This window comes from Myxine glutinosa, chromosome 10 (genome assembly GCF_964187855.1).
Source record: "Myxine glutinosa chromosome 10, kmMyxGlut1.1, whole genome shotgun sequence".
Lineage (NCBI taxonomy): Eukaryota > Metazoa > Chordata > Myxini > Myxiniformes > Myxinidae > Myxine > Myxine glutinosa.
Window position 1 is genome coordinate 58,775,097 of NC_136270.1, and position 17,455 is coordinate 58,792,551.

At 41.7% G+C, this 17,455-nt stretch overlaps 1 protein-coding gene across 5 annotated transcripts in view; it reads left to right on the top strand.

The window, feature by feature from the left end:
- The window catches only part of CFAP65 (cilia and flagella associated protein 65), a 245,362-nt gene that overhangs the window by 87,620 nt on the left and 140,287 nt on the right, over positions 1-17,455 (top strand). For all 5 annotated transcript variants that reach the window (XM_078785710.1, XM_078785714.1, XM_068125878.2 and 2 more), the window contains 4 exons: positions 2,266-2,388; positions 5,032-5,175; positions 5,434-5,500; positions 8,213-8,323. In XM_078785710.1, coding sequence (XP_078641836.1) covers positions 2,266-2,388; positions 5,032-5,175; positions 5,434-5,500; positions 8,213-8,323 — 445 coding nt within the window. The remainder of the gene's footprint in view (positions 1-2,265; positions 2,389-5,031; positions 5,176-5,433; positions 5,501-8,212; positions 8,324-17,455) is intronic.

Below are 17,455 nucleotides of genomic sequence, written 5' to 3' on the forward strand. Positions count from 1 at the left end.
CTTCATCATCCCACCACCATGTTTCCGAGTGCCTCGGTGGTCCTTTTGTCCATCCACATACCTCACCAACGGCTCCCAACAGACTAGCTTTCATTGACATCCAACCACTTTCAAGCTCGACCACATCATCCTCTACCCTACTCAGCCTCTCTTTTAATGCCTCCCTTACTGTCACCTCTTTCAACCTCCACACCTTCATTCTCGGTTGGTACTTCACCCGCCGAGCTCTCCTCGCACCTTTCACCCTTATGTCGCAGACAACCAAGTGGTGCTGTGAAACAGCCTCCTCCCCCAGGATCACCTTTGTGTCCCGGAGGTGCCCCATATCTCGCCTACGCACCATCAGGTAGTCAACGGTTGTCGTCGACCCACCTGACGTGTATGTAACAAGCTTATTATCCTCTTTCTGGAACTGAGTATTACAAATCAACAAATCAGCTCCATCAGCAAACTCCAAAATCCTTTCACCTTCTCCATTTCTCACACCATATCCGTAACCCCCACGAACTCCCTCAAAACCATCCATACTCCTTCCCACATGTCCATTCAGGTCTCCTCCCACCACAACAACTTCCTCATCTTTCACGTTTTCCATCAGCTTCTCTATCGCACACCAGAACTTGTCCTTCTCTTCATCGCTTCGACCAACCTGCGGAGCATATCCCGAGATGACGTTCACCAAGAGCTTTCCAATCATCATTTTCACCATCATCAACCTATCACTCATTCTAGTCACACTCACCACACTGTCTACAAACTCCTCAGAAAACAGGACACCAACACCATTCACGCCCTCCGGGCACCCTTGCCACACAAACTTGTATTTCTGTCCCTGCCTACCCTTCACCATTCTCACACCACTTCCCTTCCATCTCGTCTCTTGCACACAACATATGTCCACTCTTCTTCTGACCAATACTTCCACCACTTCTCCTGATCTCCCTGTCATTGTCCCTACATTCCATGTCCCAAACCTCAGAAACCGATCTCCACTTCGGGCTGCACCCTGCCAATATGTAGTTGTAATTGTCATGGTTCTCTTTTTGAGGCAATGCTTTTTATAGGCGGATGCCCTTCCTGACGCCAACCCTCTTAGTCGTCTCTTACGACATGCAGGGATACGGTGTACCTATTCTGACCAGGGTACACACTGGGAAACGTTTAAAACATGGAAATTCTGGGGGGGGGGGGGGGGGGGGGGTAGAGCGGCGTCAGCATCACGGCTGCGGTTTAAGCATATTCCAACAATATCCAAACAGAACCATGAAAACCATGAAAAACAATCTGGGAAAAGTCTCCAAGTGAGAACGTGGATTTGAGAAAGAAGGAGCAGAGGCGGAAGAAAAACGAGATACAGGGGGCGGGGCACAAGTCGAGACGAGGAGGAGAGCGAACAAGCACGTGTCCGGGAGGAGAGAAAGAATCAATATAGAATTCTTTGTCTCGGGAGGTGAGGTGAGGGGGAGAAAATAAAATAAAAGAAACAAGCAATACAGCGAAGGAAATAACCCAAACCGACAAAACACCGACGGGGGGAGGGAAGCCCCAAGTTACCAGGCCGCGCACGAGGTACGACTCAGAAAACGATTAACTACACACAAGTTTGTACGAATTACAAACCAATACCAACCAGAAACACACAATAACACGTACACAGCAAAATAACCAGTGGAAATTTGACAAAGACAAGAATGGGAAAACACTTAAACTTCGATGCCGTGGAGAGCTCGAAGTACGCTTCACTCGCCCGAGGAACCGGAAACCGGAAGTGTCCTCATTTTACATGAGGACACTTCCTCATTTTCCTCCATCATTCCTAAAATATCCTCATTTTACATGTGATGTACATGTTCCTCCATGAACCTCCAATTATTCTCATTTTACATGTGATGTACATGTTCCTCCATGAACCTCCAAATATCCTCATTTTACATGTGATGTACATGTTCCTCCATGAACCTCCAAATATCCTCATTTTACATGTGATGTACATGTTCCTCCATGAACCTCCAAATATTCTCATTTTACATGTGATGTACATGTTCCTCCATGAACCTCCAAATATTCTCATTTTACATGTGATGTACATGTTCCTCCATGAACCTCCAAATATCCTCATTTTACATGTGATGTACAAGTTCTTCCATGAACCTTATATCACTATAAAATAATTAAATAATGTTTGAGATCATTTTTTAAGGTATACATAAATACCCCAAGAGCAATGTGACAAACATACCAATGTGTGCCCTGAATTTGTGCCAGGTACTACCACATGATGAATGATCCTGAGGTGATAGTGATGGACCTTGGAGCTGCTCCAATAGGTTGCGAACAGTGTGCTGTAACCCTTGTTGTGGAAAACACAGGGATTGTTCCAACGGAATGGTAAGTATCAGGTACAAGGTGTTGATTGCGTCACAGAAAGAGATGTTGCTGGCTTGGTTAGGGTCGCCCAGGTAGCTCAGATGGCAGAACACTGGTTCGGTTCATCAGATCACCTGGGTTCGATTCCTGGTCTGGGTGTGTAATTTTCCCACGTACAGTCACGTGAAAAAGTAAGTACACCCCGTGTAAAGTTTTGACTTTTTCAACATATTTCAACATACACCTATTTGATCTTCATTTCAACAATATTGACAGATAAAGGTGATATAATATAACAAATATCATGAAACATTTACATTATTTAGTCCATTGTATAATTTAAATAAGCATAAATGCAAATTTCGCATGTGGAAAAAGTAAGCACACCCTTGGCTCCAATAGGTGGTATTGCCCCCTTTGTCAGGAACAACCTCAAGTAGGTGTTTCTTATAACTGTCTACCAGTCTCTGACATCGACTGGGAGGAATTTTTGCCCACTCCTCCATGCAGAATTCTTTCAGCTGTGCGATGGTTGAGGGGTTTCTTGAATGCACAGCTCGTTTCAAACCCCACAACATATCGATGGGATTTAGATCCAGCTTTGACTTGGCCATTCCAGAACCCTCCATTAATTTGTTTTCAGCCATTCCTTGGTGGATTTACTGGTATGTTTAGGGTCATTATCATGTTGCAAGGTCCACCTTCGGTTGAGCTTCAACTTTCTGACAGATGGCCTCACATTATCCTCAAGCACCCTCTGGTACAATGAAGAATTCATAGTGGATTATATGATGGTGAGCTGCCCAGGCCCTGATGTAGCAAAGCTGCCCCAAACCATAATATTTCCACCACCATGCTTTACAGTTGGTATCAGGTTCTTGTGGTCAAATGCTGTCTTTGGTTTTCGCCAAACATGCCATTTTCCCTGCAAGAGCGGGGGTTAGCCATTGTATAATTTAAATAAACATTAATGCAAATTTTGCATGTGGAAAAAGTAAGTACACCCCGACATTTATCACTACTTCAAACACCTAAAATTAGAATCAGGTGCACTAGCTCAGGTGCAAATGATTATAACATTGTTAGAGAGGATCTTTAAGGAACCTGTCTTATTTAAACCTCAGACATTTAGTTTGGTTTGCTCTTTGTTCTTCAAATGTGCGGCATCGCCATGCCTAGATCAAAAGAGCTCTCTGAGGCCTTCAGAAAGAAGGTTATAGATGCCTACGAGTCTGGGAAGGGATTTAAAAAGATCTCCAAACAATTTGAAATCAATCATTCGACTGTCCGGAAGATCATCTACAAGTGGAGAAGATTCCAAACAAATGCCAACTTGTTCAGGCCAGGCCGCCCCAGCAAGTTCAGCCCGAGAGCAGACCGCAAGATGCTGAAAGAAGTCTCTAAGAACCCCAGAATGTCATCACGGGACCTACAAGTAGCTCTTGCCACTGTTGATGTCAAAGTGCACGAGTCTACCATTAGAAAGAGGCTGCACAAATTTGATCTACATGGGAGGTGCGCCAGGAGGAAACCTTTGCTGTCCAGAAAGAACATTAGTGCAAGACTAAAGTTTGCCAATGAACACCGAGGCAAAGACCAGTACTTCTGGAACAATGTGCTCTGGACAGATGAGTCAAAGGTAGAGCTATTTGACCACAGTACCAGAAGACATGTTTGGCGAAAACCAAAGACAGCATTTGACCACAAGAACCTGATACCAACTGTAAAGCATGGTGGTGGAAATATTATGGTTTGGGGCAGCTTTGCTGCATCAGGGCCTGGGCAGCTCACCATCATATAATCCACTATGAATTCTTCATTGTACCAGAGGGTGCTTGAGGATAATGTGAGGCCATCTGTTGGAAAGTTGAAGCTCAACCGAAGGTAGACCTTGCAACATGACAATGACCCTAAACATACCAGTAAATCCACCAAGGAATGGCTGAAAAGAAAGAAATGGAGGGTTCTGGAATGGCCAAGTCAAAGCCCGGATCTAAATCCCATCGAGATGTTGTGGGGGGATTTGAAACGAGCTGTGCATGCAAGAAACCCCTCAAACATCGCACAGCTGAAAGAATTCTGCATGGAGGAGTGGGCAAAAATTTCTCCCAGTCGATGTCAGAGACTGGTAGACAGTTATAAGAAATGCCTACTTGAGGTTGTTTCTGCCAAAGGTGGCAATACCACCTTTTAGAGCCAAGGGTGTACTTACTTTTTCCACATGCGAAATTTGCATTTATGTTTATTTAAATTATAGAATGGACTACAAAATGTAAATGTTTCATGATATTTGTTATATTATGTCACATTTATCTATCAATATTGTTCAAATGAAGATCAAATAGCTGTATGTTGAAATATGTTGAAAAAGTCAAAACTTTACATGGGGTGTACTTACTTTTTCACGTGACTGTATATCAATTTAAGAAAGAGACTTCTGCAACAGGTGAGCTGATGTGTCAAAGGGTTGTAGTGAAACAGCACAAGAGTAAATATTTGTGCTCATAATGCCAATTGTGGTGAAATACAGGTGAGACACTTTATAATTTTCATTATTAAAAACTGTGCTTTAGTCCTTCTTGCTCAAGTGTAGGTAGTCAACAAGCTTGGCATTGTCACTTTGCTGTGAACTAAGTGTTCACCATAGATGCTCCTTGTGTGCAGGTTGTTCTGCCTTCCAGGTGACCTCACGGAGACAGACATTGAGCCGGAGGATGGCTCTCCGAGGGCGCGCTCTTCGTTTAACATCTCACCGCAACGCGGTTACCTGCAGCCCGAGCAGAAGCAGAGTGTGTGCATTTCGTACAGGTACCTCAATTATCATGTTGCACTCCAGAAATGAGGCTACCTTTGAAACATTGTATCATTGACCTGAGATCACCAAATGATTGCTTAATTTTTTCATGGTGGATTTAACCGGCCAAACCTCTCAGGTAGCAATCCAGGTAAGATAAACCTCACTGAGCCTTCTGATAAATTAGAGGACTTTGAGGTGTTATAATTCAGTGTTACCTGGAGGAAAGAGTTGTCAGGTGTCTGCTCGCTCTGTGCACCCACACTCACCAGGCATGATTCTGCATCTGTGAACCATGAACTCTTCCTGTTAAAAGTAGAAAATGGACGACAAGTGCTGGTAAGGAACAACATACCAGGATCGTTCTACCTGGTTTCACACTCATTATATGAAGGTACTCACATGTTCATGTCATGTAAGCTTAGTTTCACACTCATTATATGAAGGTACTCACTTGTTCGTGTCATGCAAGTTTAGTTTCAAACTCCTTATATGAAGGTACTCACTTGTTCATGTCATGCAAGCTCAGTTTCACACTCATGATGTGAAGGTACTCACTTGCTAATGTCATGTAAGCTCAGTTTCACACTCATGATGTGAAGGTACTCACTTGGTCATGTCATGCAAGCTTAGTTTCACACTCATGATGTGAAGGTACTCACTTGTTCATGTCATGCAAGCTCAGTTTCACACTCATGATGTGAAGGTACTCACTTGGTCATGTCATGCAATCTTAGTTTCACACTCATTATATGAAGGTACTCACTTGTTCATGTCATGTAAGCTCAGTTTCACACTCATGATGTGAAGGCACTCACATGTTCATGTCATGCAAGTTTAGTTTCACACTCATTATATGAAGGTACTCACTTGTTCATGTCATGCAAGCTTTGTTTCACACTCATTATATGAAGGCACTCACATGTTCATGTCATGCAAGCTTAGTTTCACACTCATGATGTGAAGGTACTCACTTGCTAATGTCATGTAAGCTCAGTTTCACACTCATGATGTGAAGGTACTCACTTGGTCATGTCATGTAAGCTTAGTTTCACACTAATGATGTGAAGGTACTCACATGGTCATGTCATGTAAGCTTAGTTTCACACTCATGATGTGAAGGTACTCACTTGCTAATGTCATGCAAGTTTAGTTTCACACTCATTATATGAAGGTACTCACTTGTTCATGTCATGCAAGCTTTGTTTCACACTCATTATATGAAGGCACTCACATGTTCATGTCATGCAAGCTTAGTTTCACACTCATGATGTGAAGGTACTCACTTGTTCATGTCATGCAAGCTTAGTTTCACACTCATTATATGAAGGCACTCACTTGTTCATGTCATGCAAGCTTAGTTTCACACTCATTATGTGAAGGTACTCACTTGTTCATGTCATGCAATCTTAGTTTCACACTCATGATGTGAAGGTACTCACTTGCTAATGTCATGTAAGCTCAGTTTCACACTCATGATGTGAAGGTACTCACTTGTTCATGTCATGCAAGCTTAGTTTCACACTCATGATGTGAAGGTACTCACTTGCTAATGTCATGTAAGCTCAGTTTCACACTCATGATGTGAAGGTACTCACTTGCTAATGTCATGCAATCTTAGTTTCACACTCATTATATGAAGGTACTCACTTGGTCATGTCATGCAAGCTTAGTTTCACACTCATTATATGAAGGTACTCACTTGTTCATGTCATGTAAGCTCAGTTTCACACTCATGATGTGAAGGTACTCACTTGGTCATGTCATGTAAGCTTAGTTTCACACTAATGATGTGAAGGTACTCACATGGTCATGTCATGTAAGCTTAGTTTCACACTCATGATGTGAAGGTACTCACTTGTTTATGTCATGCAAGCTTAGTTTCACACTCATTATATGAAGGTCCTCACTTGTTCATGTCATGCAAGCTTTGTTTCACACTCATTATATGAAGGCACTCACATGTTCATGTCATGCAAGCTTAGTTTCACACTCATGATGTGAAGGTACTCACTTGTTCATGTCATGCAAGCTTAGTTTCACACTCATTATATGAAGGCACTCACTTGTTCATGTCATGCAAGCTTAGTTTCACACTCATGATGTGAAGGTACTCACTTGTTCATGTCATGCAAGCTTAGTTTCACACTCATGATGTGAAGGTACTCACTTGTTCATGTCATGCAAGCTTAGTTTCACACTCATGATGTGAAGGTACTCACATGTTCATGTCATGCAAGCTTAGTTTCACACTCATTATATGAAGGCACTCACTTGTTTATGTTATGCAAGCTTAGTTTCACACTCATTATATGAAGGTACTCACTTGTTCATGTCATGCAAGCTTAGTTTCACACTCATGATCTGAAGGTACTCACTTGTTCATGTCATGCAAGCTTAGTTTCACACTCTTTATATGAAGGTACTCACTTGTTCATGTCATGCAAGCTTAGTTTCACACTCCTTATATGAAGGTACTCACTTGTTCATGTCATGCAAGCTTAGTTTCACACTCCTGATGTGAAGGTACTCACTTGCTCATGTCATGTAAGCTCAGTTTCACACTCATGATGTGAAGGTACTCACTTGCTCATGTCATGTAAGCTCAGTTTCACACTCATGATGTGAAGGTACTCACTTGGTCATGTCATGCAAGCTTAGTTTCACACTCATTATATGAAGGTACTCACTTGTTCATGTCATGTAAGCTCAGTTTCACACTCATGATGTGAAGGTACTCACTTGGTCATGTCATGTAAGCTTAGTTTCACACTAATGATGTGAAGGTACTCACATGGTCATGTCATGTAAGCTTAGTTTCACACTCATGATGTGAAGGTACTCACTTGTTTATGTCATGCAAGCTTAGTTTCACACTCATGATGTGAAGGTACTCTTTTGTTCATGTCATGCAAGCTTAGTTTCACACTCATTATATGAAGGTACTCACATGTTCATGTCATGCAAGTGTAGTTTCACACTCATTATATGAAGGTACTCACTTGTTCATGTCATGCAAGCTTAGTCCCATGACATGTGCCCATGTCGCAGTTCGACAGCTTTGGCACGACTGTGGAATCTGACCAGCTGTGCCTCCACGTCCCTTTGGGTGTACATTACCTTTTTCCTGTGTCCATCAGCTGTCTGCATCCACCTGTACAGGTATGTATGTACTTATAATCGTAAGAAAGAACAGGTGTTATGTTTTCCAGGCCCTTTTTCACTGTGGAATGTTCATACTTTTGGCCTGTACTTGTGAGGACATGATTCTGAGTTTCTCGGCTTGTTCTGTTTGATCTGAAAGCATATTAGGCATGTTGTAGTAATTTATTGGACACGAGATTATTATTCCTAGAGGGCGGAGGACATTGTGTCGAGTGAGTGTGTAAAAACAAGCATCAGCAGAACAATGCACAGCACACTTCAGTTCAGCTCATTCTTTACACTCTTGAATCAATTAAACACAAAATACAAGAAAAACACAATTTACCCACTGTGTAATTTACCCACTGACTAATTTACCCACTGCCTAATTTACCCACTGACTAATTTACCCACTGACTAATTTACCCACTGACTAATTTACCCACTGACTAATTTACCCACTGACTAATTTACCCACTGACTAATTTACCCACTGACTAATTTACCCACTGACTAATTTACCCACTGACTAATTTACCCACTGACTAATTTACCCACTGACTAATTTACCCACTGAGTTACCTCATCAATGAACAAGGACACAGATCGGGTCTATTCCCTCACTTTTAATCCCTCCGTTCAACCCCATCATCGGTTCATTTTCACTTTCAATCCATCTCTTCATCCGACTCTTCACATTCATTATTGACAATTAGCCTTCATCCAAACAAGTACCGGCAACCAAATTCCATGTTTGTAACAACTAGTACACCCGTAGACTCCGGGAGGGGCAGGAAGGGTCATTCCTCTTTGGGGTACATAGATTTATAGTCGATCTATGGTCGGGTCTCAAGAACATTGGGTGTGTGTTCATTTACCAAGTTTCTTGTGGAGAGATCGCCAAGTGGTTTTAGCATTCGAGCAAGCACTCAATTCAAAACCGTTAAGGAACGGCTGGCTTGGCAAGCGCTAGCTAGCTGCTTGGTAAAGGAGCACAACCCGAGCTTCTCCTTTTCAGTTTCGTATGAAACAGCAGGAGCGAGTTTCAAAAGTTTGCTACGAAAAATGCCACGGTGGCGGCAGAAAGGGCCTTGTTGTTAACCCAACCATTGTGGGGTATATAGAGTACAGTAGATCTTCGCTCAGTTCTGTAAGTAAACCTTACTTCACGGATGTCGGGATTCCTCCAAATTTCTTCACTTAGTGTTAAAAAAGGGGTTAGCGACTGTTTAAGAAGCTAAGCATACGTGTTTGTGGTGTATAATATTTTTACTTCCTGTGGAAGCCGTTGTTCCCACAGAAATGCCATTATAACTATGAGCTATTAGTATTTATGCACGTTATCACTGCAGGAAAAACGCCTTGGGGAAGTGGGACATTATTATTATTAATATTGTTTTGTAATAACATTAAGAATATGTGATTATCATTAATTTTGTTATTAAAAGCGTCTTTGGAAAAACGCAACGATAAATCTTCTTTGGAAATACGCCACGATAAAGCTAATTTAACATTTATATACACCTCAACGTGCAACCCCATTGACAGCAATGCCGGGCAAACTCGCTCGAGGGGAGAAAATCCCCTTGGGGAGGGGGGGGGGGGGCAAATGAATGCGCTACAACCTTCATTATGTAACCCTTGGTCATCCTGTCAAGTTTGGTTAAGATTGGATGAGTAACGACAGAATGTATTGGCATCAAAAATTCATCAGACAGATGGACAGGCACAAATGGCATATTCTAGTATGATTAACCTCATAAGCAATAATTAATCCTTCGGATCGGCCGTCTTACCTTATTGCGCCTTTACATTCGTCACTTGGGACAAAACCTTTTCAAGCACGCTAAATGGATGCAGATGAGGTCAAAAGGTCAACATAGGCCAAAGGTCAACCAAAACGTTTCAAATCTCTTAAATCCACAATTTTCATCCGATTGATTTGAAATTTGAATAGGATTTACATATCGGCGAACTGAATTCAACCACCAACTATTTTTGATATCAACATAGGCCAAAAGGTCAACATAGGCCAAAAGGTCAACCGCTTTTTAACAAATTTCTACAATCCTCAATTTTCATCCGATTGACTTGAAATTTGAAAAGTATTTTCATTTCAGCTTAATGAAACGAACCACCAACTATTTTTGAGGTCAACATAGGCCAAAAGGTCAACATAGGCCAAATTTCTAAAATGGTCAATTTTCATCCGATTAACTTAAACTTTGAAGACGATTTGCATATCATCTCACTCAATTCTACCACAAATTATTTTTTGGGGTCAAAAGGATGCTCTACCGAGTGCCATTCTACTTTGTTATCTTTTGCCAAGTGTCGCTCTATGAGTGATTTTTCATTTGTCTGTTTGTTACTTGACGGAAAGGATTCCAGCAATTATGTTGGTTGGTTGGTTTGTCTGTCTGTCTGTCTATCTGTCTGTTTGTGCGCAGTACTACGTCTACATTGTTGCACATAGAATCGCCATACTTTACACACATATTTGCCTTGCCCTGGAATAGACTGTGCCAAATTTTTAACTCTCTAGGCCATAGGCCTCCATTATGACATCATAATTCGACAAGTACAAAACTTCATCCGATTAAGATGAAATTTATTGAGCATAATGTCGGAATAAATTAGTTTAGAAAACAAATAATTATGACGTCATCGGTCACGTGGTTCGGCCGCCATATTGGAAAAATGGAAAAAATTTGCACCTCGATATCTCCGAAAGTGCTGAACAGAACAAATTGAGACATAGCTCATTGTAAAGAACTCTCCATGGGGAATAAAATATGTTAATGATGACGTCATAGGTGCCTCCATTATGACGTCATAATTTGACACGTACAAAACTTCATCCGATCAAGATGAAATTTCTTGAGCATAATCTAGGAATAAATTAGTTCAGAAAACAAATAATGATGACGTCATTGGTCACGTGGTTCGGCCGCCATATTTGTCCAAAATGGCCGATTTAAAAAAAAGTACATTCCGGCAAGTCCTCGGTCTCTGGCCGATTTTTCATTTGTCTGTCTGTCTGTTTGTTTGTGAACAAGATATTTCAAAAAGTTGTGGATAGATTCGGATGAAATTTGGCGGAGAGGTTGGGTATGTGACAAGGACGAAATGATTAGATTTTGGTGAAGATCCAGATCCGGATCTGGCGACTTTAATTTTTTAAGTGATTCTTCACTATTAAGTGATAGGGCCCAAAAACGATATATCTATCTATATATATATACAGTATATTCGTGCAGTGTCTGTGTTGTGTTGTGTTGTCACTGAACTACTCCCTCAAACCTTTGTGAAATCGTACCAAACTTCTGGTATGCACCTATCTCTCCTGTCGGTATGTCCTACGTGTATTCTTTTGAAAGATTTTCCAATTTCTTTTTTGGGGGGGGGGGAATTTTTTTTTTTCCCAACTTCAATCTTCAACTTCAATTGTTTATAAAATGTAATATCACGTATATTACAAATACAATTGTGCAAAATAATTGTTTGTATTATGATTGGTGTAAACCATGACAAAACAGCAACTCAGGTACAGTCATCTATCTGTTATCTACATATGTGGGCAGTGTCTGTGTTGTCACTGAACTACTCCCTCAAACCTTTTTTCTGTGGTTGTGAAGTGTTTTTAATAACGTTGTTGGTGAGGTATTTTGAATCACGTGGTGGTGAGGTGTTTTGAATTACGTGGTGCTGAGGTGTTTTGAATTATGTGGTGGTGAGGTGTTTTGAATTACGCTGGTGGTGAGGTGTTTTGAATTATGTGGTGGTGAGGTGTTTTGAATTACGTAGTGGTGAGGTGTTTTGAATTACGTGGTGGTGAGGTGTTTTTAATAACGTTGGTGAGGTGTTTTGAATCACGTGGTAGTGAGGTGTTTTGAATTACGTGGTGCTGAGGTGTTTTGAATTATGTGGTGGTGAGGTGTTTTGAATTACATGGTGGTGAGGTGTTTTGAATTAGGTGGTGGTGATGTGTTTTGAATTACGTGGTGGTGAGGTGTTTTTAATTATGTGGTGGTGAGGTGTTTTTAATTACGTGGTGGTGAGGTGTTTTGAATTATGTGGTGCTGAGGTGTTTTGAATTAGGTGGTGGTGATGTGTTTTGAATTACGTGGTGGTGAGGTGTTTTGAATTACGTGGTGCTGAGGTGTTTTGAATTAGGTGGTGGTGATGTGTTTTGAATTACGTGGTGGTGAGGTGTTTTTAATTATGTGGTGGTGAGGTGTTTTTAATTACGTGGTGGTGAGGTGTTTTGAATTATGTTGTGGTGATGTGTTTTGAATTACATGGTGGTGATGTGTTTTGAATTATGTGGTGGTGAGGTGTTTTGAATTACGTGGTGGTGAGATGTTTTGAATTATGTGGTGGTGAGGTGTTTTGAATTACGTGGTGGTGAGGTGTTTTGAATTATGTTGTGGTGATGTGTTTTGAATTATGTGGTGGTGAGGTGTTTTGAATTACGTGGTGGTGAGATGTTTTGAATTATGTGGTGGTGAGGTGTTTTAAATTATGTGGTGGTGATGTGTTTTGAATTACGTGGTGGTGAGGTGTTTTTAATTATGTGGTGGTGAGGTGTTTTTAATTACGTGGTGGTGAGGTGTTTTGAATTATGTTGTGGTGATGTGTTTTGAATTACATGGTGGTGATGTGTTTTGAATTATGTGGTGGTGAGGTGTTTTGAATTACGTGGTGGTGAGATGTTTTGAATTATGTGGTGGTGAGGTGTTTTGAATTACGTGGTGGTGAGGTGTTTTGAATTATGTTGTGGTGATGTGTTTTGAATTATGTGGTGGTGAGGTGTTTTGAATTACGTGGTGGTGAGATGTTTTGAATTATGTGGTGGTGAGGTGTTTTAAATTATGTGGTGGTGAGGTGTTTTGAATTACGTGGTGGTGAGATGTTTTGAATTATGTGGTGGTGAGGTGTTTTAAATTATGTGGTGGTGAGGTTTTTAAAATTATGTGGTGGTGAGGTGTTTTGAATCACGTGGTAGTGAGGTGTTTTGAATTATGTTGTGGTGAGGTGTTTTTAATTATGTTGTGGTGAGGTGTTTTGAATTACGTGGTGGTGAGGTGTTTTTAATAACGTTGGTGAGGTGTTTTGAATCACGTGGTAGTGAGGTGTTTTGAATTACGTGGTGGTGAGGTGTTTTGAATCACGTGGTAGTGAGGTGTTTTGAATTACGTGGTGCTGAGGTGTTTTGAATTATGTGGTGGTGAGGTGTTTTGAATTACATGGTGGTGAGGTGTTTTGAATTACGTGGTAGTGAGGTGTTTTTAATTATGTGGTGGTGAGGTGTTTTTAATTATGTGGTGGTGAGGTGTTTTGAATCACGTGGTAGTGAGGTGTTTTGAATTACGTGGTGGTGAGGTGTTTTGAATTACGTGGTAGTGAGGTGTTTTTAATTATGTGGTGGTGAGGTGTTTTGAATTATGTGGTGGTGAGGTGTTTTGAATCATGTGGTAGTGAGGTGTTTTGAATTATGTGGTGGTGAGGTGTTTTGAATCACGTGGTAGTGAGGTGTTTTGAATTACATGGTGCTGAGGTGTTTTGAATTATGTGGTGGTGAGGTGTTTTGAATTACATGGTGGTGAGGTGTTTTGAATTACGTGGTAGTGAGGTGTTTTTAATTATGTGGTGGTGAGGTGTTTTTAATTATGTTGTCGTGAGGTGTTTTGAATCATGTGGTGGTGAGGTGTTTTGAATCATGTGGTGGTGAGGTGTTTTGAATTATGTGGTGGTGAGGTGTTTTGAATCACGTGGTAGTGAGGTGTTTTGAATTACATGGTGCTGAGGTGTTTTGAATTATGTGGTGGTGAGGTGTTTTGAATTACATGGTGGTGAGGTGTTTTGAATTACGTGGTAGTGAGGTGTTTTAATTATGTGGTGGTGAGGTGTTTTTAATTATGTTGTGGTGAGGTGTTTTGAATTATGTGGTGGTGAGGTGTTTTGAATTACGTGTTGGTGAGGTGTTTTAAATTACGTGGTGGTGAGATGTTTTGAATTACGTGGTGGTGAGGTGTTTTGAATTACGTTGTGGTGAGGTGTTTTGAATTACGTGGTGGTGAGATGTTTTGAATTACGTGGTGGTGAGGTGTTTTGAATTACGTGGTGGTGAGGTGTTTTGAATTATGTTGTGGTGAGATGTTTTGAATTATGTGGTGGTGAGGTGTTTTAAATTACGTGGTGGTGAGGTGTTTTGAATTATGTGGTGGTGAGGTGTAATCGTCCCAAACTTCCAGGCTGCACCTACCCGTCCTGCACCTACCTACCCATGCTCTTGGGAACCTTCAATGCAGCAGAAATGTTTTTTTGTAGGCTTCCCCAGATCTGTGCCTCGACACAATCCTGTCTCTGAGCTCTGCAGGCAGGTCCTTCGACCTCATGGCTTGGTTTTTTGCTCTGATATACATTGTCAGCTGTGAGACCTTATGTAGACAGGTGTGTGCCTTTCCAAATCATGTCCAATCAATTGAATTTACCACAGGTGGACTCCAATCAAGGTGTAGAAACATCTCAAAGATGATCAAGAGAAATGGGAGGCACCTGAGCTAAATTTCAAGTGTCATAGCAAAGGGTCTGAATACTTATGTCAATGTGATATTTCAGTTTTTTCTTTTTAATAAATCTGCAAAACTTTCTAAAATCCTGTTTTCTCTTTGTCATTGTGGGGTATTGAGTGTGGATTGATGAGGGAAAAATGAATTTAAACGATTTCAGCATAAGGCATAAGGGCTAAGGGGTCTGAATACTTTCTGAATGCACTGTTTATATATATATTGTTGCGGAGATGAGGACTGTATATTTTTTTGATTGTGTGCTGTACTATTATTATTATTGGTTATTCTGCGCCCCCCTACCTCCGGAGCTGTGTAAAGGTGAAAGGGCATCCCATAATTAGTCCACAAGCATACACGTCAGCCAAGTAATAGAATACCCCTGTTGATAGTTATCTCTTATTCTGTGTTCTAGGGTAAGGCTATGTCTCCCATTAATTGAAGTACTCCATTGCACCAGTGAAAGAGAATAGACCCCCTTTCATTCCCATCCCCATAACCTCCATTTCCTATCACATCCCCTTTCGTCATTGCTGAGCCCTCGATTCTCAATTACCTCCCCTCCAATAACCGCCATTGACCACGAGGCTTGAGTCGGGGAAGAAAGGCGTGTCTCCACCTCGTCATAGAGGGGAAGAGGGGCGTGCTCGCCCGTCGTCATCCAGGGCGGAGCCCGAGGGTCGCGCGACCAACCAGGGCCGAGGTGAGCACCCCGATGGGCGTGTCCAAAACGCCGGCGGCTAAATCGCTGGAGGCGCTATAAAAGGCGCGAACGGAAGTGAGTAGTCAGTTGGTCTGAGTTGGTTGAGAGTCGGTCGTCAAGTGGAGAGTGGTGAAGAGTCAGTCAGTAGAGGTGGTGGTCAAGTGGTTGCGTTGGTTGCGGTGAGGAGTCAGTGGTAAAGAGTGAGGGACCAAGAAGGAGTTGAGGGTGTGGACCAACGAGTCAGACAAGTCCTGGGAACGCAGCGGAGGCCGCGGCAGCAAGAACACCCAACAGCCAAAGGGGGCCTGAACGGCGGTTTGGAGCAGGGCCGAAAAGGAACGGCGGCTGCTAAACGCGCCGGTTGAGCTGCAGGACCCCCTTGGACCTCCCTCTCCCTCCAGCCATCCACCTCCTGCCTTTCCACCCTTCTTGTGTACGTGAGTTTGTTTTGTTTGTTCTGTCCCTGGGTATTTAATTAAGTCTGTAGGTAAGCTAAAATTTGCACTGTGTCACCTGCGTCTTATGTGTTGTAAATAAAACTTGATTGCTCCTTTTTGCTTGTGTGTGTACAATAAATCCAATTACTCTTCTGTACGTCTTCTCGTTTTATTCCTTTTCCTCTTTGCATTCGTCGTTTCAGTCTTTTCCCTCATTGAGCAGCTGCGGTGCGATACGGCCAAAGTTCTGGGTGAATCGGGTGAGTCAGGGATCCTGTAACGGTCGCGGCAATACCACCGCTCGGTAAATAACATCTTAATCCGCGATCAGTAACAATATATATATATATATTCTGTGGGCTTTATATATTTATTTATATATATTTATATAGTTATATATTTACATATATATATATATTTATATATTATTTACATACATATTTATAGCAGGATTTTTCAAAAAGTTATGGTTGGATTTGGACGAAACTTGGTGGACAGGTTGGGTGTGTTGTGGCAAGGACTAATCAATTCGATTTTGGTGAAGATCTGAATATGGATTCGGATATGATAATTATTTAAATTCTGAAGTGATTCTTCACCATTGACAGATTGGGCAAAAAGCGATATATAACATATTTTTTAAGTTATCGACGAGTTCTGGATAAACTTGGTGGACGAGTTGGTTCGGTGACAAGAACAAGCCAATTCGATTTTGGTTCATGTCCAAATCCAGATTTGGCGTATCATTGGGAAAGAAACCATAAACTGTTCAGCTTGGCAGAGGTATTGCGCTCTACCAAGTGCCCTTCTCGGTTTTGCTGTAAATACATGCTCTTTTGCTTTTATCTTTGCTTTGGTGAATAAATACTTGTGCATTTTCCATGTGCTTTGTTTTTGTCCTTTCTTCCATTGATCCGACATGAGTGTACGTAGTGTGTAGTCGGGAGTTCTGCCCCACTGTTTCGCTTCAGTAGTGTATAGCCAGTGTTCTCTGACACTTTGATCGACCATAGTAGTAATAATAGTTGGAAGATGGATGAATGCTCAGGACACGGTCCTTAGCTGAGGTCATTGGGTCACTAACAGGTAATACGACATAAAGGCGAGAGGACCCTGCTTCACAACCCATTAGGCTGCTGAGGTCAGGTCTGAAGAACCCCCGAACCCCGGTGCTGTAACAATAGTGTATATTGTTACGTGGAAAGGTGGGTGGGGGTGGGGATCCATATCTACATCATCATCATGGTAAGTGTAGTATGATCCGTGTGTTTCGAGTAGGTTAGATTGCCATGTAACAGGGACCTTTCAGAATAATTCCTTTGTTACACATGACGCTGAGGAGGCAGCGTACCAGCATGTAATTTATAGACAGCTGAGACGTTATTTTGTCAGCCTAAACATCTCTTGTTTGTGGGTGGGGCTAGTTGAGGATTTCCCA